At 43.8% G+C, this 22,231-nt stretch overlaps 1 protein-coding gene across 1 annotated transcript; it reads left to right on the top strand.

Annotated features, from left to right (window-relative positions):
- Positions 1–3,512: 3,512 nt before the first annotated feature.
- Positions 3,513–4,739, top strand: LOC134956724 (forkhead box protein E4-like). Its single transcript, XM_063938707.1, has one exon. The coding sequence runs from the start codon at positions 3,513–3,515 to the stop codon at positions 4,737–4,739; it is 1,227 nt and encodes a 408-aa protein (XP_063794777.1).
- The last annotated feature ends 17,492 nt before the right edge of the window (positions 4,740–22,231 follow it).

Here is a 22,231-nt window from a genome sequence, read left to right as displayed (position 1 = left end):
AGAAAATTGGACCAATGCACCCCTGGTTTCTGAAGCGCCGGCCATCTCCATCCCTTTCCCATCCCACATGCTGCAGCTTAGGGGGCACTGCAACCATCATTGCAGCAGCAATTCTGCAACTGTGCAGTACAGATCCTGTGCATGCGTGGATCTCCTAACATCAGAGATGCACGTATACCATTGGGTATGCAGTGGTGTATGCCCGATCCATATATTTCCTTAGTTTCCTGTCTTCTAATCAGCGATGCACAATTTTACCATTAGTAGGTGGATGTTATACCCAAAGAAAAAGGCCTATTTACACTTATGGGTCAACACTTGCACACTGAGTATTACCTACATGACAATGTCCTATTACAGCCCAGTTAGGCCTCTTCACATCTGTAAGTGTAGCTGCATAAACTTTCCACCACCTGTACTTGTGTACACTTTGTTCCAGGGCATTAATGAATGAGAAAACACTAAATATACTCTGCAAAAAGGGGCACATTTATCTCGGCATCAGGCCCTATATAATGATTTCAGCTCATATTTCTGCCTCTTTCTCTTTTTATATAGAAGTGATCCTTGAATCATCCTACCTTGCCCAGTGCACAGATTAACAGTACAGATGGTGTAATGGTTAGCATTAACCCTAACTGTGTGGAGTTTGTATATTCTCCACTTGCTTGCTCTGGGTACTCCGGCTTCCTCCTACAATCCAAAAATGTACTGGTAGGTTAATTGTCTGCCAACAAAAGTTGACCCTAGTGTGTGCATGTGCATGGACAGACTAGATGGACCAATTGGTTCTTATCTGCCGCCAAATTCTATGTCTCTATGTAACCCACATAAACAGAAAGAGGTCATAAGATCCCAAAGTTGTCTTTTAGTACCTGGCACCCAAAAGCATGGTGTTAATTGATTGAATTTAAATCATATCACATGGCTATCCTGTTTTTACTATTGTTTCAAAATGATGGTAATCCTATGAAAGAGGTAGGTCCCTCATGAGGTGAAGTTGATCTTTGACCTAGAAATGTATTATATTCTTACAAAAAAAAAAAAAAAAGCAGAGTGAACAGGAATATGGAATATTACAAAGTTTCCATAAATCTATATATTTCAAAATAGTTACAGCTATTTATGTCTTATTGTGTTACATAAATAATAATAATAATAATAATAATAATAATAATAATAATAATAAGTTTATTATTATTATTATTATTATTATTATTATATTTGTTGTTTTTTATTGGTACTATTTTTATGTTGTTGCTATTTATTATTTGAGACAATTTGAGACAGTAATATAATATGGGGCAAAGTCGCAATATATGGCAGCAAGCAGTGAACAACTTATGAATAGTTTTTGTTAACAGTATTTACATATTTCTTTATGGGATCTTGTTTCATAAAAATGCAAAATTATAAAGTCAGAAAAGTAAGTTCTCCGCAGAAGACAGGTAGAGGATTGGGTTTAAGACGATGTTTATTGTGCTGGTGATAAGATTTTTGACATCTCCCTGCTATGAACATATGGATAAAACAGGACAGGTTAAGTGGTGCCCAACTACGGTATATAGGATTAAAGATCATCCAAACAGTACACACTGAGGAGTGCCGGATAATGTTGATAATATCCAGTGCCTGATGGTAAAATCCCATTGTATTTAGATGAATATGAAAATGTAACAAAATACACAGGAGCCAGACACTTTTCCATTTAATTTATTTTTACAGTTCCACTGCAAAGAATCACAGCATGTTAGGAACAGACCGTCATGACTTAATTAACGGGGGTTTACAGTTTTACAGGAATTTAAATGTTACATTAATGTACAGTAAATGGAGAAAAGTGACCATTTCACTGCCCCTCCTGGTCTGATAAAGTCTTTAATTATTTTCCCACGCCGGCAGTGGAGTCAGAATATCCAGGTGATTAGGAAAGCAATTATACAGTTACTAAGGACTCATTTTGCCTCTATATAAATAATACCCTGATTACTAGAGATATCAATTAACATTCCCTGACTAGGTGCTAAACACCAATCCCAGCCCACACACAGTAATCCGGCTATCAGGCCCCTCGTTCGTTTAATCCACTAGATCCCTATCCGCGATAAGGAAACAAGATATATAAATATTGAATCATTAACAAAATCATTTCGCGGCGTTAAACATACCTTCCAAAAACCTCATTCAAGAGTCCAGCACACCAATCATTCTGAAACTATTTGTTTTGCCTCAATCAAGTACATTAATTTATGTTTTAGGGGGTTTAAAAGACCTTTAAATATTGAGCCCTGTTTAGTTTTACGGCAGAGCGCTGGAAAACTATCGATTCATTGTTTCAAATAATTTTAATAAAAAAATATAAATACAAATTCAATTAAGTTATGTGCGAGCTATATGGACTTGACATGGTTAATGAATATAACGTATATTACACATTGTTTCTTCCTTCCCAATATCATCTGCTTGGTTAAAGAGGTCAAAGCTTAAATAATACAAAGACAACAAAACATAACTAATGTCAGATTAATACTTACAAATTTGAACAGAATGTTATGCTAGAATAGATTTAATTATCTTAATAGCGTGTGCAATAGACATAACCTGTAGAAGGAACTGATATCATATCAGCTATTAGGGTTTAATATAAATGAAGGGATGTATGTAATTAAAATAAAAAGAAAGTAGCCGACGTTGCATTGTTTAATAAGTTACTAATAATAGGTAACAAACTTATGGGCTCATTTATCAATGAGTGATAAATTTCACTGTGAGTTATAAATTGCAGCAGCCAATCAGCTTCTAACTGTCATTTTCCAAACAGTCTGTAACATGGCAGTTAGGAGCTGATTGGCTGGTGCAATTTACCACTCACAGTGGAATGTATCACTCATTGATAAATGAGACCGTTAGAAAATAATAAAAGCATTCTTTTATTTGTTTATTTATTTATGTCTAAAATAGAATATGTTGTAGTACATTTATATGTTTATCACCAAGAAAATCAGAAACCAGGGGCAATAGTAAATCCCTCTAGTGGGCAACTGTCTGGAAGGGCACCCACCTTTTCCAACCAACATATTCTACTTGAAGTCGTCATGTCACATATTTAAAGCCACATTTCTGTCCATTTAAAACATCCTCAGGGCCATATATCTGTACCGTGCAACCTGAAGACACAGATGCCTGCTTCCTCTGGATCCCCAGCTATCTGGGATTTGTGGTTCTGCGCCAGCCGGAGTTCCATGGGCTGCTCTTCCTCTAAGGCGCGGATAACTGCTGCTGCTGTGGCATAGTAGGGAGCTAATCTGCGCTGGGTTAAAGGATATCTAGGGACCATTAGGGGTGGGCATAGCAATTAAGGGCTTTGACATTGTGCTGGGGAGTTGGGAGGCGCCAGGATGTTTTTTGCTGGCTGATATATAAGACCGGTTGGATGAGTGCTCACAGCACCTGGTCTGTTTGGAGAGATCCCAGGTGACATTTACTGAGGGGAATCTGAGAGGGTTTTGTTTATGAATTTGGCAAATTTCTCCTACTATTCAGGTATGTGTACCATGACTGTGGATTCACAGCACTCACCCACTGAGGCTTCCAGCCCCATGGGGAGCTCCCCCAACATGTCCATGGACTCCCCAGGATCCGTCAGGGTCAAGGAGGGGGTTTTAATCAAGTCGGAGCCAAAGGGGAGCTGCAGCCCGGCGGATGAGGTCGGTGTTGGCCACCAAGACGAGCACCTCCAAGCTTCGGGGGGAAGGAGAAGAAAGCGTCCTGTCCAGCGGGGAAAGCCACCCTACAGCTACATCGCCCTAATTGCCATGGCTATAGCCAATTCTCCAGAGAGGAAGCTAACCCTCGGAGGGATTTACAAGTTCATCATGGAGAGGTTCCCCTTCTACAGAGAAAACTCAAAGAAATGGCAGAACTCCATCAGACACAACTTAACCCTCAATGATTGCTTTGTGAAAATCCCAAGAGAACCGGGTCACCCGGGGAAGGGCAACTACTGGACTCTAGACCCAGCAGCAGAGGACATGTTCGACAATGGGAGCTTCCTCAGGAGGAGAAAGAGGTTTAAGAGGACAGATATTACCACCTACCCAGGATACATGCAGAACAGCAGTGCTTTTACTCCCACCCCAGCTGGAAGACCCTCATTTCCTAACAGTCTCTACTCCAGTGCTGGATCTGGGTACAACCACCAGTTACACTCAACATCCCACCACCCAGCAATGATCCATCACTACCAGGCTCCTGGTGGCCCTGGGCAAGCACAGCACAGGATGTTCAGCATAGACAGTTTGATAAGCCAGCAGTCCCTGATGCAGCCGTCTCCTGGTTCAGAACTCAATCACCACTCAATGGGTTTAAATGGAGACCTTGAGAACCTGGGTAACAGCTGTTCTGTAGGAGATCTCTCCTGCTTTCAGACTCAGCCAGTTAGCCCTACAGGTGTAGGGTCCCTCATAAACAGATCGACCAACTCAATGTCCTCCAATTTAACCTATTCATACTCCTCGTCTCCACCTCACATCTCGGTGCCTCAGGCCAGTTATTCTCCCACAAATTCCCAGATATATGGCACCCCCAACAGACTCTCAATGAGGCCTGGGACCTGTATAGGACACACAGAACAGCTCCTGACGTTACCTACTCCACAAATGAATGGGGTTTGCCAATATAACAACAATTCCTATATGAGACAAGCCAACTTTTCTTCCGGGCTAGAAAGATACATGTAGATCAAAGTAACTGTTTTATTATTGGTTTATTGGACTTGAGACATTCCAGAACTTAAGGTTATCGCATTCCAGTTAAACTGTATGTCACAGCTAGATTTGTTACTCTAGTAATATATGCAATGTAAGGCACTGGATATTTCAGTGTTATCTCTTAATTTACTCTGGACTTCATGATGTTGTATATGTTTACTATTAATTCTGTTTTTTAAACTCCCGCTAGTTCAGTGCTTTGTAGCTAATCAGAGCACAGACATAAGCGCTGTCTCCCTGTTTAAATGTCATATTCACTCTCTAATAGAAATGTATTACATGGTGTGAATATATCAGGGCCTAAAATTGTTATTGGTAAGGCTTTTGGTGCCTCCTGGCTCTCCAGCTGCTGTGGAACTACAAGTCACAGCATGCTATTGTCAGGTCATGCTGTGACTTGTAGTTACACTCCAGTTAGAAAGAGCCACCAGCTACCAAAAACTATTACTGGTGTGTGTGTGTGTGTGTGTGTGTGTGTGTGTGTGTGTGTGTGTGTGTGTGTGTGTGTGTGTATTTATGTAGCTACGTTTGTATGTGTTTGTGTGTGTGTGTGTGTATATATGTGTGTGTGTGTGTGTGTGTGTGTGTGTGTGTATACACACACACACACACACACACACACATAAAATATATATATATATATATATATATATATATATATCTGCTAGTCAACCATTGCTCGAATTCGAGTAAAAAAAAATGCGCACCCCGCTCAATGCTTTTTCTAAAATCACTTCTTTGGTGTGTTATTCCTCAACAACCTGACCACTTATCAAAACTATGCAACCTTATTGACCATCTATATCACACACCCTATTGAATGACACTTGAACCATCAAAATCTGTGTTTTGTTTTTTTTGCTCTCACAAAAAAATTGCTTTGCCGATTAAATATATAGATATAAGCAGAATACAGGCAAGCCGACAGAAAACCAATTACCATTGTTATTATTACAAGTCTGCTCTATGGTGTAGTTTTTATAGATAACATTTGTGTTAAAATACCAGTGCAATTATTCTGTTAAAGAATTTCGATTTCCCAAACTCTGACATTACAGTTCAGGTTTTAAGGATATCCATGCTTGAGCAAAGTTGACTTTATTAGCACCTCAGTCAATTTACTTTAACCATCTGGACTCAAGCATGAGTATTCTCAAAAATTGGACTATAATGGCTCTGGTGTAGATTAATGAGACATATATATGACATACATTACACTTTTGGAAAACGATTGATCTGTGCAGCTACAATTTGCAATGAATTTTTGGTTAACTAAATTCTAAACCTTCAAAATTTCCATTTAGGAGATAACCTGGAGGTGCAGTTGGTGTTACTGATTTTTAATAACCCTCATACTGTAAAATAGGCATATGCAGCCTGTTCTCTGACTCCTGTGGAACTACAAGACTCAAAAACTTTCCTACCTCTATTGTATATATACACAAGGCATGTCCAAACTGCGGCCCTACAGCTGTTGTGAAACTACATATCCCAGCATGCCCTGACACAGTTTTGCGTCAGAGATTGCTAAAGCTGTGTCAGGGAATGCTGGGATGTGTAGTTTCTCAACAGCTGGAGGGCTGTAGTTTGGACATGCCTGATATACACCTTATGCAGCATTGTAAACATTCCTTCAGTAATATATTCATCAGCATTGTCTATGGACAGATGATCAATTGTATGTATTATAGAAGTAAATGCTAATAACACAAATAAATCTGCAATTTTTGTTATTGTGTATTAATGGTCTCACTCTCAACTGTTATTTTCTCTTTCATTGGCACCTTTTCATCATGTCTTTTGTCTTCCTCTTAACCCCTATGACATTTTCTTCATCCCTCTGCTGTATATGGCTTTTAATTTGCTTTTTCTCTCAAAAGTGTTTATTTTTTCTCTTTGGCAAGGGAACCAATTCAGTGCGATGTGTTGCCGGCTGCCGCCCGGATGTTTTGCTGTGGACATATTACCACTTTATATAGTAGCCAAACATTGCTAATTTTCCTGCGCACATCTATAGTAAGTGAGTAGAACTTAGGGGGTAATTCAGAGTTGATCGCAGCAGCACATTTGTTAGCAGTTGGTGCACTGCAGGTGGGGCAGATATAACATTTGCAGAGAGAAAGAGAGAGTAATATTTGGGTGGGTTATTTTGTTTCTGTGCAGAGTAAATACTAGCTGCTTTATTTTTACACTGCAATTTTGATTTCAGTTTGAACACACCCCACCCAAATCTAACTCTCTCTGCACATGTTATATCTGCCCCCCCCCCCTCCCCCCATGCAGTGCACATGGTTTTGCCCAGCTGCTAACAAATTTGCTGCTGCGATCAATTCTTAATTACCCCCAAGGACAAGGTTTATAAACATTGCTGCATCAGCTGTCATATGACTAAGTGAAACAGCAGGGCAGCAGTACACAGTATTAAGGGCTGTTGTAGGCACTAGGGAGATGATGATGGTAAAAGTAAGGGAAGGAAAAAGCACGAGGGCCCAACTCATGAGAGTTTACAGTCTAAAGGGGAGAGACAGGGGGTAATTCCAAGTTGATCGCAGCAGGATTTTTTATAGCAATTGGGCAAAACCATGTGCACTGCAGGGGAGGCAGATATAACATGTGCAGAGAGAGTTAGATTTGGGTGTGGTGAGTTCAATCTGCAATCTAAATTGCAGTGTAAAAATAAAGCAGCCAGTATCTACCCTGCACAGAAACAAAATAACCCACCCAAATCTAACTCTCTCTGCACATGTTATATCTGCCTCCCCTGCAGTGCACATGGTTTTGCCCAATTGCTATCAAAAATCCTGCTGCGATCAACTTGGAATTACCCCCACAGTGGGCAAGGAGCGGTCAGTTAGTGATCTCACTGGTTACAAAGTGCCTTCCACTGGCTGCTCACGGCTAACATGCTGACTTTCATTCTCCCCCTTTCTGTCTGTCTTATTTTGTATCTTTCCTTGTCTCTCATGCTCTGTGTATATCTGTCTGTCTGTGGGGTAATGTTTACTAAGGTGGCGGTTTGGCAGATCGGTGGCTTTGACCAATGGTTTTAAATCAGCTTTAGGAACTAATGATAAAATAGGCTTGTTTTAAAACTATTGGTGAAAGCTGTCGATGATCTGCTGCTTTAACAACCCGCTTATTAGTAAATGTTCCCGTTTTGCCTGCCTGCTTTTCTCCCCTTTTCTCTCACTTTGGGTGACATGTACTAAGCAGTGAAAAGAGTGGAGAAGGGAGCCAGTGGAAACGTTTCCCATGGCAACCAATCAGCTGCTCTGTATAATTTGATAGTATGCAAATGATAAATGTTACCTCAATGCTGATTGGCTGTTATGAGCAACTTCTCCACTGGCTCACTTCTCCGCTCTCATCACTGCTTTGTATATCTTCCCCTTTATCTTTATCTTTCTGTCAATTTGTCTCTGCCAATCTCTCTCTCTCTATTTTCTCACCCCTCTTATTTTCTCTTTATCTCTCTCATTCCTTCTCTCTCCCTATCTCCATCCACCAGCTTCTCTGTCTCCTCTCTCCTGCTCTGTTTGTCTCTTTACCTCTTCTTTCACCCTGCCTTTGTCTTTCTCCCCTCTGTTTGTAACTTGCTGATGCAGGGTGAGCACTCTGGCAGTTGTGTGCTGTGCACATCAATATAACAGATGGATGCAAATGAGCGAACGCAGAGTGGGAAGTATTATGGAGTCATTTAAGCTGGCTATACACAGGGGTTGGGGCTGGGAGACACCCGCGAGTGGAATAATCCCTGTCAGTCGGCATGTCAGCTGTCGGGCTGGTAAGCAGTCGGGATGCCGGCGTCAGCATGGTGACCGCTGGTATCCCCAGTGCTGGTCACATGACCGGCTCCAATACACAGTGGTGCTGAGAGGGGGGAGGAAAGGGTACTACTTATCTGGGCTCAGGTCTGGTGTCATCTAACGTTTTTTTAGATTTTATTTAGCAAATGATGGGGGTGGGACAATGGGCAGCAAATTGGGGTCCGGGAGTTGGTAGTAGAGTTAGGTTGGGGCTGCTTTAGTAGTCTCGAGGCTTCTGGACTGTCATCCAAAATGAAAGGGGGCAATGACGTGGGTGGGGGGGTTCAGCCAATAATGAGCCTAGGGGCAGCCTGACCCCTAAATCCGTCCCTGGGTCTCCGGGGACATGCCCCCGCTTCACTCTCCAGGGGCACATGTGCATCGCACACCCTGCACCAGTGTCCTGCTGGGACATGAAGGGCCCATCGGGGGAAAGCAGTGATAGGGGCCCATAAGGGTGTTGTCAGCCTCCAGTGGGGATGGGGCCAGCCTCCAGAGAGGCATGGCTAACCAATCATTAGAGTGAGCATGGTCTGGGTGGGTAATTTGATCAACACACTGACACATTGATTATTATAGGTACTCATTTTGTAATCTGGTTTTATTAATTACAAGTTCTTAAACTGAAATTAACCATAGGGTACTGCAGCTGATGCCTGGTAACATGCTATCTTCAGCTATGGTTATATGAAATAATCTCTTAGGCTGAACATATCTGATCTATGTAATCAGTGGGGTAGATATACTATACATCGGCTTTACAAAGCCACTGATGATTGGTGACTTTGATGGATAACAAAGGGCAATAGCAATTACTGCTATGGGAAGCAGCTGTGCAATACCATACTAGTAATATGGTGATACCGCAGGAGGCGTCCGTGCCTCCTGCCAGCATCTGCGATGTGAGTGCTGCATCCAAAGATAATTGGTCGCGATGATCGCAGCTGTTGGTCACCTACATAAGCCGAAGCCTAGTATGACTGGTCGTCAGAATACCTTCCTCTGATGGATCCAGACAGTGACTACGCCGACCCCTGCACTTGGCTTGCCTACAAAGCACGCTCCTGTTTTGTAGAAAGATCCAGATTGCAGCTTCTGTCACTCATGTTGCGGCTAAGGGAGGACTGAGAGTTAGCAGGACTTGGTCAGTATGCATTTGTGATGTATGCATTTGTTAAGGATATATTTTAAAGATGCTGTTGGAACCGGAACGAAAATCCCATCTCTCCTTTCTTTACAGGTAAAAATAAAATCTTCATGCTTCTATATCTGAGTTTACCATCTCATTCTGGCTACACTTTTCACAACCCAAGAAAGATTGTCTGCAACAGTCTGTGATCTGTCTTCAATGCAAAACCCCCTCTGTTAATTAGCTGGACATCCTGATGAACACACCTGCCCCTGTGCCAGCTGATATGGGGCCTAATTCAAGGTTGATCGTAAAAGCAAAATCTTCCTCTAATGGGCAAAACCATGTGCACTGCAGGTGTGGCAGATGTAACATGTGCAGAGAGAGTTAGATTTGGGTGGGGTGTGTTCAAACTGAAATCTAAATTGCAGTGTAAAAATAAAGCAGCCAGTATTTACCCTGCACAGAAACAAAATAACCCACCAATATGTAACTCACACGTTACATCTGCCACACCTGCAGAGCACATGGTTTTGCCCATTAGAGGAAGATTTTGCAATCAACCTTCAATTAGGCCCATAGTGTGTAGTATTTAAGAGCAATATCATCAAGGCCTGCAGCCAGGACTTGGCCTGCATGCATTTGGGATGTATGCATTTGTTAAGGATGTATTTTATGGATGCAGTTAGAACCGGAGTTTAAACTGGATTTGGACTACTCTAGAATCTCTAATTAAACTAGTTCTACAAACACTGCAGATCAGGATATTTATGTGGCCTTTCCTCACCTCTGCCATGAACACCAGGACCAATGCCTACTACCCCTCCATCTGAGAACATCATGACTGCTCCCAGGAATACCCCTCAATCTGAGCAGGGAACTGAGGGGGTGAGCACCAGGACCAGGCAGGATGTACTTCATGTGGATCTTGCCATGCAGGGTATAGTATACTGTACACAAGTGTCAATTTTCCCATATATGCACTGGGCCCTTGTATGGCTCACCTCCCACATTGTAACCTTTGTAGTGCGCCCAACATGGCTGCCTTATTTGGTACGCTTGTGGATGGAATGAAAACTATATTGACTTGACGGTTTTGTTGGGACCCTACTTTGAGCATTAGGATGCTGCAATCACCCCCATTTTGTGTCATCTCTCCTAGCGGTGGGCTATTCCACTCAGGGTAATCCTACGCATTGCACCCTTGATGGCTCCCTCGGTATCCAATCTTTAGGTCAACAGCACTTAGATCGACACTCAATAGGTTGACACTATTGGTCGGCATGCATTAGGTCGACACGTGAAAAGGTTGACATGAGTTTTTCACATTGCGTTTTATTTCTTTAAACTTTTTCCACGTGGACCACGATTGGGAACGGTAACCTGTGCCGAGCGCAGCGAGGTACCTTGCCCGAAGCATGGCGAGCAAAGCGAGCCATGCGAGGGGATACGGTGCACTAACTGGGGTCACTTTACGAAGAAAATGACACTTTACGAAAAAAATGAATAAAAAACTCTGGTCGACCTTTTCCAAGTCGACCTAATGATACTGTTGATATATTTCAGGTGTCGACCTAGTCACTGTCGACCAATAGTGGTCGACCTAATGACTGTCAACATAGTTACTGTTGACCCTATGACCCACACCGGGCTCCCTCACCTGGTGGTACCCTGTGGGGGTGGAATACACAAAATGCCTACACCAATCCTGCACTCTGCTTACTGTGTGCTCTAGGGTTTCTTTTTACGCCTCTGTGGCTTGTCTATCGCTGTATTACTTACATCTTCTGTATTATGTGCATTGTTTGTGATGTCTGTAAAACGCCTTGAGTCCTCTTGGAAAAAGAGCGCTATATAAATAAAATTATTACCATTATTATTATTATTATTATTATCATCACCACGCAGGACTCATTCTGCACATGCCTAGAACAGGTCCTGTGCATGCTCAGTGCATCCACCATCAGACTTGTATGTGAACCATCAGCTTGACGTACAAATCAGACCCATAGTTACTTATAATGAAAGGTAAAACACTGCAAACTTTCCTGTGCAGCTACGTGGAGTGCAAGAAAAAAGTTGCGATGGTGATCACTGCAATGTGCCGGTCTGGAACAGCACTTTGCGACCATCACCCAGGATAGAATTTAGCCTCACTGGTAAATTTATATCAAGCAACTTTATTCTCATTATTTTCCAAATCGTATAACTGACTTGATCAGTTAGTTATGAAGCCATAATAACTTTGTGCTTTCAAACACAGGCTGATATGTCCTGCTGGGACTTGTAGTTCCTGGCCTCAGGAGCGACAGAATGCTATGTTCTGCGTTAGGGAGCTGGCTCTGCTGGTGATATACCCTGGAGAGAAAAAGACGGCTAGGAAATGGGAATGGTCTTTTTACGTATGTGAAAGTGGAAGACGGAGCAGAATATCGCAGTGTTCCTGTTACAGAGTCCCCAGTTCATATTATGCCACATTACAGTGCCCCCAGTTTATATTATGCTACAGTACAGTGTACCTGCTTCCTATTATGCTACACTATAGTGCCTCCACTTCATATTGTGACGCATTACAGTGTTCTAGTTCATGTTATGTAACATTATAATGCCCTCCAGTTCATTTTATACCACATTACAATGAGCAGTTCCAGGGGCATAACTAGATATATTGTAGGCCCCAAAGCAAAAGTTTGTAAGGGCCTCTATAAACCACCCAAAGGTGAATTTTTTGTTATAACACATGCAACTGTGACAAGGAAGGTGGCCTCCATCAGCTCTGGGCCCCATAGCAGCTGCACTCCCTGCACCTATGGTAGCTACGCCCCTGTGACCTTCCTGTATTCATCTACCCTGATAGTTCAATGCTCCCACAAATAGATCAGAGGGATGCTCTGGTAATTCAGGGCTGAATGTCCAAGTAACCTTGAGACAGCAGTGATTTCAGCGCCTTCACATCATTGGCTTGTTGTCTTATAGTTTCATGGTCATTCAGTATCTTCTGTTTCTCATAGCCATGTACCAGGTTTTTCCATGTTATCATATAAACCGAAGTGTACATAAAATTACCAAGGAATATAAAGCAGAGACATAACTAGTGCCCTGTGTGAGGGAACACCTTGGTGAAGGTGACAGTAGATGTCTCCTCAAAACCCCATCTTTCCCTGGGCTGTCAATTTTTCATACTATAGTACCTTATTAAGCTTTGTGTCAGAATGAAAGGGAAAGGCTGATAATGTGCTAGGCCAACCTCAATCTGTCCCCTCCATAGAGGCCAGGAACACAACCAACATCACTATTAGATGGATGCTACTCCCCAGCGTGAAGTTGGATAGTCAGGACAAAGTCCAGCGAAACTGTTACTTTCCCACCAGAAATTGAAAAGTCTAAGGCAGCGGTGGCCAACCTGTGACTCTTGAGCCACATGTGACTCTTTCTTTATTCAAATGTGGCTCCCAACACTCTAAATAATGTGACCACAACAGATACAGAAACCGCTGCACTCCAGCCAGACACGCAACAGCACTATAGGGACTGAAAACTGAAGGAGTCAGATACTAGAGGTGAGACACCCGCAAGCAAACAGAGGACACATTAGGGACTGCTGCAATGGCATGAGTTGATGTGGGGGTGGGGGTGGGGGGGCTGTAGTGATACATGAGGGTGGACTAGAGTGACACATGGCAGAGCTGGCTGGAGAGACACAGGAGGGTCCTGGCAGGAGTGACGTGGGAGGGTGCTGGAAGTAGTGACACATGGGAGATATGGCTGGAGTGACATAGGAGGGTGGTAGCAGGAGTGACACATGGGAGAGTTGGCTAGAGTGACATACTGTAGGAGGGTGGTAGCAGGAGTGACACATGGGGGAGCTGGCTAGAGTGACATACTGTAGGAGGGTGGTAGCAGGAGTGACACATGGGGGAGCTGGCTGGAGTGATATAGGAGGGTGCTGGAAGTAGTGACACATGGGAGAGCTGGCTGGAGTGACATAGGAGGGTCCTGGCAGGAGTGACGCGGGAGGGTGCTGGAAGCAGTGACACATGGGAGAGCTGGCTGGAGTGATATAGGAGGGTGGTAGCAGGAGTGACACATGGGGGAGCTGGCTGGAGTGACACAGCAGGGACTTGGCAGTAGTAACACATGGGGGAGCTGGCTGGAGTGACATAGGAGGGTGCTAGCAGGAGTGACACATGGAAGAGCTGGCTGGAGTGACAGGAGAGTGTTGGCTGGAGTGACACATGGGGGAGCTGGCTGGAGTGACACAGCAGGGTCTTGGCAGTAGTGACACATGAAAGAGCTGGCTGAAGTGACAGGAGGGTGTTGGCTGGAGAGACACATGGGAGAGCTAGCAGGAGTGACATGGGGGAGCTGGCTGGAGTGACATAGGAGGGTGCTAGCAGGAGTGACACATGGGGGAGCTGGCTGGAGTGACAGGAGGGTGTTGGCTAGAGTGACACATGGGGGAGCTGAAGTTTATTATGTGAATCTGGCTTTATCAATTTTTTTTTTGAAAGTGGCTTTTTCAATGGATCTGGCTTTAAAAAAAATTATTTTATGTCGTTCTTGCTTTTTCGATGTATTTTATACCAGGGGTGTGGTCTAGCAGGCACAAGGACACATTCCATTTTTGCATGCGCGCCATTGGCTCGATGTCGGCTCTTTGACGTACCTAACAAGGTTTTTGGGCTCTTTGTCACTGGCTGGTTGGCCACCCCTGGTCTAAGGGGTCTATTTACTAAGCCTTGGATGAAGATAAAGTGGACAAAGAAAAATTACCAGCCAATCAGCTCCTGTCATTTTTCAAACACAGCTTGTGACACGGCAGTTAGGAGCTGATTGGCTGGTACTTTATCTCCATCCAAGGCTTAATAAATAGACCCCAGTCTCTTTCTACAGAAAGTTACTGTTCTGCCCTGTGTTAATAATTCTGTATCATTTGGTGTCATCAGCAGGTATGGGCACCTTATTTTCTAGTCAAGACCTGGCCAACCTGTGGCTCTCAAGCTGTTGTGAAACTACAAGTCCCAGCATGACCTTCCACAGTTTTGCCATTAGGGGATGCTAAAACCGTGGCAGGGCATGCTGGTATATGTAGTTTCACAAAAGCTGGAGAGCCACAGGCCAGGCCTGTTCTAGTCTATCTACAAGTTCACTATTTACCTTGTTAACAACTTTATCCCAACCTTCAACCAGTTTTCTAGATGTGAACCCCTATGTATATTGTTTACCCTAGGTGGTACCCAGTGGCTTAAGTTCGTCCCAGTTGTGTGGAGGCAAGATAAATAGTGGTGCGCCCCCCCCCCCTGTACTTAGATAAATATATGCATGTAAGTGTGCATATACATATATATATATATATATATATATATATATATATATACACACACATATATATTAGTGATGTGCACCGGACATTTTTCGGGTTTTGTGTTTTGGTTTTGGATTCGGTTCCGCGGCCGTGTTCTGGATTCGGACGCGTTTTGGCAAAACCTCCCTGGAAAATTTTTGTCGGATTCGGGTGTGTTTTGGATTCGGGTGTTTTTTTACAAAAACCCCTCAAAAACAGCTTAAATCATAGAATTTGGGGGTCATTTTGATCCCATAGTATTATTAACCTCAATAACCATAATTTCCACTCATTTCCAGTCTATTCTGAACACCTCACAATATTATTTTTAGTCCTAAAATTTGCACTGAGGTCGCTGGATGACTAAGCTAAGCGACCCAAGTGGCCGACACAAACACCTGGCCCATCTAGGAGTGGCACTGCAGTGTCAGACAAGATGGCAGATTTAAAAAATAGTCCCCAAATAGCACATGATGCAAAGAAAAAAAGAGGTGCACCAAGGTCACTGGATGGCTAAGCTAAGCGACCCAAGTGGCCGACACAAACACCTGGCCCATCTAGGAGTGGCACTGCAGTGTCAGACAGAATGGCCGATTTAAAAAATAGTCCCCAAACAGCACATGATGCAAAGAAAAAAAGAGGCGCAATGAGGTAGCTGTGTGACTAAGCTAAGCGACACAAGTGGCCGACACAAACACCTGGCCCATCTAGGAGTGGCACTGCAGTGTCAGACAGGATGGCAGATTTAAAAAATAGTCCCCAAACAGCACATGATGCAAAGAAAAAAAGAGGTGCACCAAGGTCACTGGATGGCTAAGCTAAGCGACCCAAGTGGCCGACACAAACACCTGGCCCATCTAGGAGTGGCACTGAAGTGTCAGACAGGATGGCCGATTTAAAAAATAGTCCCCAAACAGCACATGATGCAAAGAAAAAAAGAGGCGCAATGAGGTAGCTGTGTGACTAAGCTAAGCGACACAAGTGGCTGACACAAACACCTGGCCCATCTAGGAGTGGCACTGCAGTGTCAGACAGGATGGCAGATTTAAAAAATAGTCCCCAACCAGCACATGATGCAAAGAAAAAAAGAGGTGCACCAAGGTCGCTGGATGGCTAAGCTAAGCGACCCAAGTGGCCGACACAAACACCTGGCCCATCTAGGAGTGGCACTGCAGTGTCAGACAGGATGGCCGATTTAAAAAATAGTCCCCAAATAGCACATGATGCAAAGAAAAAAAGAGGCGCAATGAGGTAGCTGTGTGACTAAGCTAAGCGACCCAAGTGGCCGACACAAACACCTGGCCCATCTAGGAGTGGCACTGCAGTGTCAGACAGGATGGCACTTAAAAAAATAGTCCCCAAACAGCACATGATGCAAAGAAAAAAAGAGGTGCACCAAGGTCGCTGTGTGACTAAGCTAAGCGACACAAGTGGCCGACACAAACACCTGGCCCATCTAGGAGTGGCACTGCAGTGTCAGACAGGATGGCACTTAAAAAAATAGTCCCCAAACAGCACATGATGCAAAGAAAAAAAGAGGTGCACCAAGGTCGCTGGATGGCTAAACTAAGCGACACAAGTGGCTGACACAAACACCTGGCCCATCTAGGAGTGGCACTGCAGTGTCAGACAGGATGGCACTTAAAAAAATAGTCCCCAAACAGCACATGATGCAAAGAAAAAAAGAGGTGCACCAAGGTCGCTGTGTGACTAAGCTAAGCGACACAAGTGGCCGACACAAACACCTGGCCCATCTAGGAGTGGCACTGCAGTTTTCTAGCGAGAGGATGAGTGCTTCCATTCTCATGTGAATCTGAACCACTAGCCATGAACATAGGCCAGGGCCTCAGCCGTTCCTTGTCACTCCGTGTCGTAAATGGCATATTGGCAAGTTTACGCTTCTCATCAGACGCTTTTAATTTTGATTTTTGGGTCATTTTACTGAGCTTTTGTTTTTTGGATTTTACATGCTCTCTACTATGACATTGGGCATCGGCCTTGGCAAACGACGTTGATGTCATTTCATCGTCTCGGCCATGACTAGTGGCAGCAGCTTCAGCACGAGGTGGAAGTGGATCTTGATCTTTCCCTATTTTAAAAAAGAAAATATATGGGGATATGGATCAGAAAATAGCGCTTAGTGGACTAAGAGCTGCCCAGATATATTCGGGTGATTCCCAATCACCAATAACAGATAATCTAAAAGTAAAAATTTGAATATAGCTTGGGCGCTACCACCTCAAATGTATATAACAATATTTGAAAATAATGAAAAATGTTGAGAAATAATGAGAGAGTCTGTTATAGTGTCCCAGAGAAATTTCTTTGTTCTTCCACAGGTTCACTTTCCTCCAATCAATCTTCAAAGCAGAAAACTTCTTATAAAATAAGTGTCCATGCAAAAAAATAAAAAAAGCACATATAGTGTAGTATTTTGGATTAAAAACCGACTATTTATTTTACAATTCAAAGAATGTATAAAAAGTAGGTGCACTTTTACATCAAAATAAAAGTGAAAGCATTCACTTAACGTTAGTAAAATTGGAACCGTACCGTGCCAAGCTCCCAGTATGGAGCAATGGAGAGAGCAAAAATTTTTGGAGTTTCCGGAATTCCTCTTTACTCCTTCCAAGCTATACACCGGCAGCAGGACCAGGGAGGTTCCTTTCCAGTTGTGGATGCAGGTAGATAGATCAATGAGCCGCCTATTTTACCCTCCACATTTTTGATCTCCATTTTTTAATGTGTGGAATTATATGCCAGTAATATATCAATAGCAATGGCCTACTACTATATATATACTGCGCACAAAAACTTAAATGCACCACAGGTATGGATGGATAGTATACTTGACGACACAGAGGTAGGTAGAGCAGTGGCCTACTGTACCGTACTGCTATATATTATATACTGGTGGTCAGCAAAATTATGCACTGTCCTACTACTATATATATACTGCACACAAAAACTTAAATGCACCACAGGTATGGATGGATAGTATACTTGACGACACAGAGATAGGTAGAGCAGTGGCCTACTGTACCGTACTGCTATATATTATATACTGGTGGTCAGCAAAATTATGCACTGTCCTACTACTATATATATACTGTGCACAAAAACTTAAATGCACCACAGGTATGGATGGATAGTATACTTGATGACACAGAGGTAGGTAGAGCAGTGGCCTACTGTACTGCTATATATTATATACCGGTGGTCAGCAAAATTATGCACTGTCCTACTACTATATATATATATACTGCGCACAAAAACTTAAATGCACCACAGGTATGGATGGGATAGTATACTTGACAACACAGAGGCAGGTAGAGCAGTGGACTACTGTACCGTACTGATATTATTCTGGTGGTCACTGGTCTGCAAATTTCTGCACTGTCCTCCTACTCTATACTACAATGCAGCACAGATATGGAGCGTTTTTCAGGCAGAGAACGTATAATACTGGTGGTCACTGGTCAGCAAAACTCTGCACTGTCCTCCTACTATATACTGGTGGTCCCCAGTCCCCACAATAAAGCACACTGAGCACAGATATATGCAGCACACTGAGCACAGATATGGAGCGTTTTTCAGGCAGAGAACGTAGATATTTGCAGCACACTGAGCACAGATATTTGCAGCACACTGAGCACAGATATTTGCAGAACACAGAGCACAGATATTTGCAGCACACCTTACAAAGAAAGAACTTAGAGGACGCAGACACGTCCTCTCGTTATCATCTCCAAAGCACGAGTGAAAATGGCGGCGACGCGCGACTCCTTATATAGAATACGAATCTCACGAGAATCCGACAGCAGGATGATGACGTTCGGGCGTGCTCGGGTTAACCGAGCAAGGCGGGAAGATTCGAGTCCTCCTCGGAACCGTGTAAAATGGGTGAAGTTCGGGGGGGTTCGGATTCCGAGGAACCGAACCCGCTCATCACTAATATACACTGCTCAAGAAAATAAAGGGAACACTAAAATAACACATCCTAGGTCTGAATGAATGAAATATTCTTATTAAATACTTTGTTCTTTACATAGTTGAATGTGCTGACAACAAATTCACACAAAAATTATCAATGGAAATCAAATTTATTAACCCATGGAGGTCTGGATTTGGAGTCACCCTCAAAATTAAAGTGGAAAAATACACTACAGGCTGATCCAACCTTGATGTAATGTCCTTAAAACAAGTCAAAATGAGGCTCAGTAGTGTGTGTGGCCTCCACGTGCCTGTATGACCTCCCTACAATTAATTTATTTCAATGGTGCCCCTTCAAAGCAGGAGCCCGGCGGCAGATGACTCCGTTGCCTCCCAGAGTTACGCCTCTGGTGGTACCTTATGTGGCACAATATTTAATGTTTTAACAAAACGTCAATATATATCTTTAATGCTGCTACCAAGATCCACTTTAAAATGATCTCCTCTAAACAGCCATATTTGCAAGACATGAATGACTGAAGATAATGTCATGCACCTATAATTTCCTTGTTCTGTTTTTGTTCAGTTGTTAAAGATTGTTACCCCATCTGCTTCATGCAAATATTGTGCCTCTGACCTTGTTATCAGTGAATATGTAAATATAACTCTGGTCTATTAACTACTAAACTGCCTTTAGTACACATGGGTGAATGTGTACTGGACTGAGGGGAAAATGCATCAAACTTTCTAAAAGAGTGTGTCACAACTGAGGGCCTGAGCTGACGGGAGGCAGCCTCAGTTGTAGGGGCTGAGATGTACCGGAACCTGGGAGGTTGTATCAGACCCCTGGACATGTAAGTAACATGAATAATAACTGCCCGAAGGCGTGACCACGACAACTTGGATAAAAGTCAATGATGTTTATTATGACAACTCCGCAACACAGCAGCAGTAAAAGAAAACGTAAAAGTCAGCAAAGAATAAATACAGTTCCTGGGTACTACAGGATGGCAGGAGCCACAGGGCACTGGTAGTGTGAGATAGTTCTTATGATCTTCTAGATGGAAAGTCCTTACCAGGCCCGACTGTAGCAATGGAGATAACCCAGGATTGTGCCAGCTGGTGTTCCAGGAAAAGCTGGGTTGCTGAAGATAAAACAGCTGCTGTGGATACTGGCTGGAACCAGACTGTTGTTAGCACGGAGTGGATACTGGCTGGAACCAGTTAAATAATAAATGAACTTGGGAGCGATGAACTATGAACTGAAATGTAGAACTTGAGAGCGGAGAAATAATAATACCGGTGGAGAGTGGTAAAGTGTAGAAAGGACACCGGCCCTTTAAGGGAAGCTGTACTCTGCTGGAAGCTGAGCTGGAAGCAGGTAATGTTGTAGCTGGAAACAGATGAATCCACAATGGATTGGAGAGTCAGGCTACACCGCAGGTGGAATGCTGGTGCGGGTCTCTATGGTGGAAGTCTTGAGACAGGAGCTGGAACCTGGAAGACAATCACAGGAGAGAGACAAACAGGAACTAGGTTTGACAACCAAAGCACTGACGCCTTCCTTGCTCAGGCACAGTGTATTTATACCTGCAGCAAGGAAGGGATTGGCTAGGCAATTATGCAGATTATCAATACTGAGAACAGATTGGTGGAAATGATCAGCTAACAGAATCCAAGATGGCTGCACCCATGCAGACACTTGGAGGGAAGTTTGGTTTGTAATCCATGTGGTAATGAAAACAGTAATGGCGGCGCCGGCCACCGGAGACAGGAGGCGCCAGGCTGACAGATGCACATCCAACCACGCGGACACAGCGGAGGCCGCGGCTGACGTAATCGCCACTCAGACACTCTGCATGCAGAAGTTCAGGGACGGCGGCGGAGGCCGCGGGAGACGCCATGCCAGGTGTAATATGGCGTTTACTGTGACAGCGTCCCAGAGTGACAGGAGAGGATACAGGAATGTACACATCAGGATAACAGATGGAATCCGGTCCTGGAGCGCTGAGCCAGCCTTAGGAGGCATCTGATGGGTAAGAAATGGCGTCCAGATACCCGGATCGTGACAGCACCCCCCCCCTTTAGGAGTGGCCCCAGGACACTTCTTTGGCTTTTGAGGAAACTTGGAATGGAATCTCCGGACCAAGGCAGGAGCATGGACATCAGAAGCATTGGTCCATGAACGTTCCTCAGGACCATAACCTTTCCAGTCAATAAGATATTGTAGTTGACCGTAACGGTGACGTGAGTCCAGGATCTTGGCCACTTCATACTCAACGCCTCGTTGAGTTTGGACTTTCGGAGTTGGAGGAAGTGAGGAATGAAACCGATTCAAGATCAGCGGTTTCAACAGGGAAACATGGAATGTCCTGGGTATTTTTAAGAAGGGAGGCAACTGGAGTCTGTAAGCAACAGGATTGATGACTTGTTCAATCTTGAAAGGACCGATATAGCGAGGTGCAAACTTCATACTGGGAACTCTTAACCTCAAATTCTTCGTGGATAACCATACCCGATCACCCACCTTGAGAGCAGGAACTGCTCGACGCTTCTTATCCGCAAACTTCTTGTACCTGAACGATGCCTTGAGCAGAGCTGATCGTACGCTCTTCCAGATATTGGCAAACTGATGCAAGGTGATATCCACTGCGGGAACAGAAGTTGCTGGAAGCGGTTGGAACTCAGGGACTTTAGGGTGGAATCCAAAGTTAGTGAAGAATGGTGTTGAAGCAGATGAAGAATGATACTGGTTGTTATGACAGAACTCGGCCCAGGGAAGTAATTGAACCCAGTCATCTTGAGAGGAGGACACATAGATGCGGAGGAAGGCCTCCAAGTCCTGATTCACCCTCTCGGTTTGACCATTGGTCTGAGGATGGTAAGCCGTGGAAAACTTTAGCTTGACTTGGAGGACTTGACATAAACTTCGCCAGAATTTGGCTGTGAATTGAACTCCTCGATCTGAGATAATTTCTTCAGGAAGACCGTGGAGTCGGAAGATCTCTTGTATGAATACTTGAGCCAACTTGGAAGCTGACGGAAGACCGGTGAGAGGAATGAAGTGTGCCATCTTGGTGAACCGGTCAACTACCACCCAGATGGTATTGAACTTGTTGCACATGGGTAAGTCTGTAATGAAATCCATCGACAAGTGGGTCCATGGTCGACGGGGAACGGATAGTGGAACCAGTTGCCCCGCAGGCGACTGGCGGGATACTTTATGTTGGGCACACTTTGGGCAAGATGC

Source organism: Pseudophryne corroboree, chromosome 9, assembly GCF_028390025.1.
Source record: "Pseudophryne corroboree isolate aPseCor3 chromosome 9, aPseCor3.hap2, whole genome shotgun sequence".
In the NCBI taxonomy this organism is placed as follows: domain Eukaryota; kingdom Metazoa; phylum Chordata; class Amphibia; order Anura; family Myobatrachidae; genus Pseudophryne; species Pseudophryne corroboree.
This window is presented reverse-complemented; position numbering and strand designations above follow the sequence as displayed.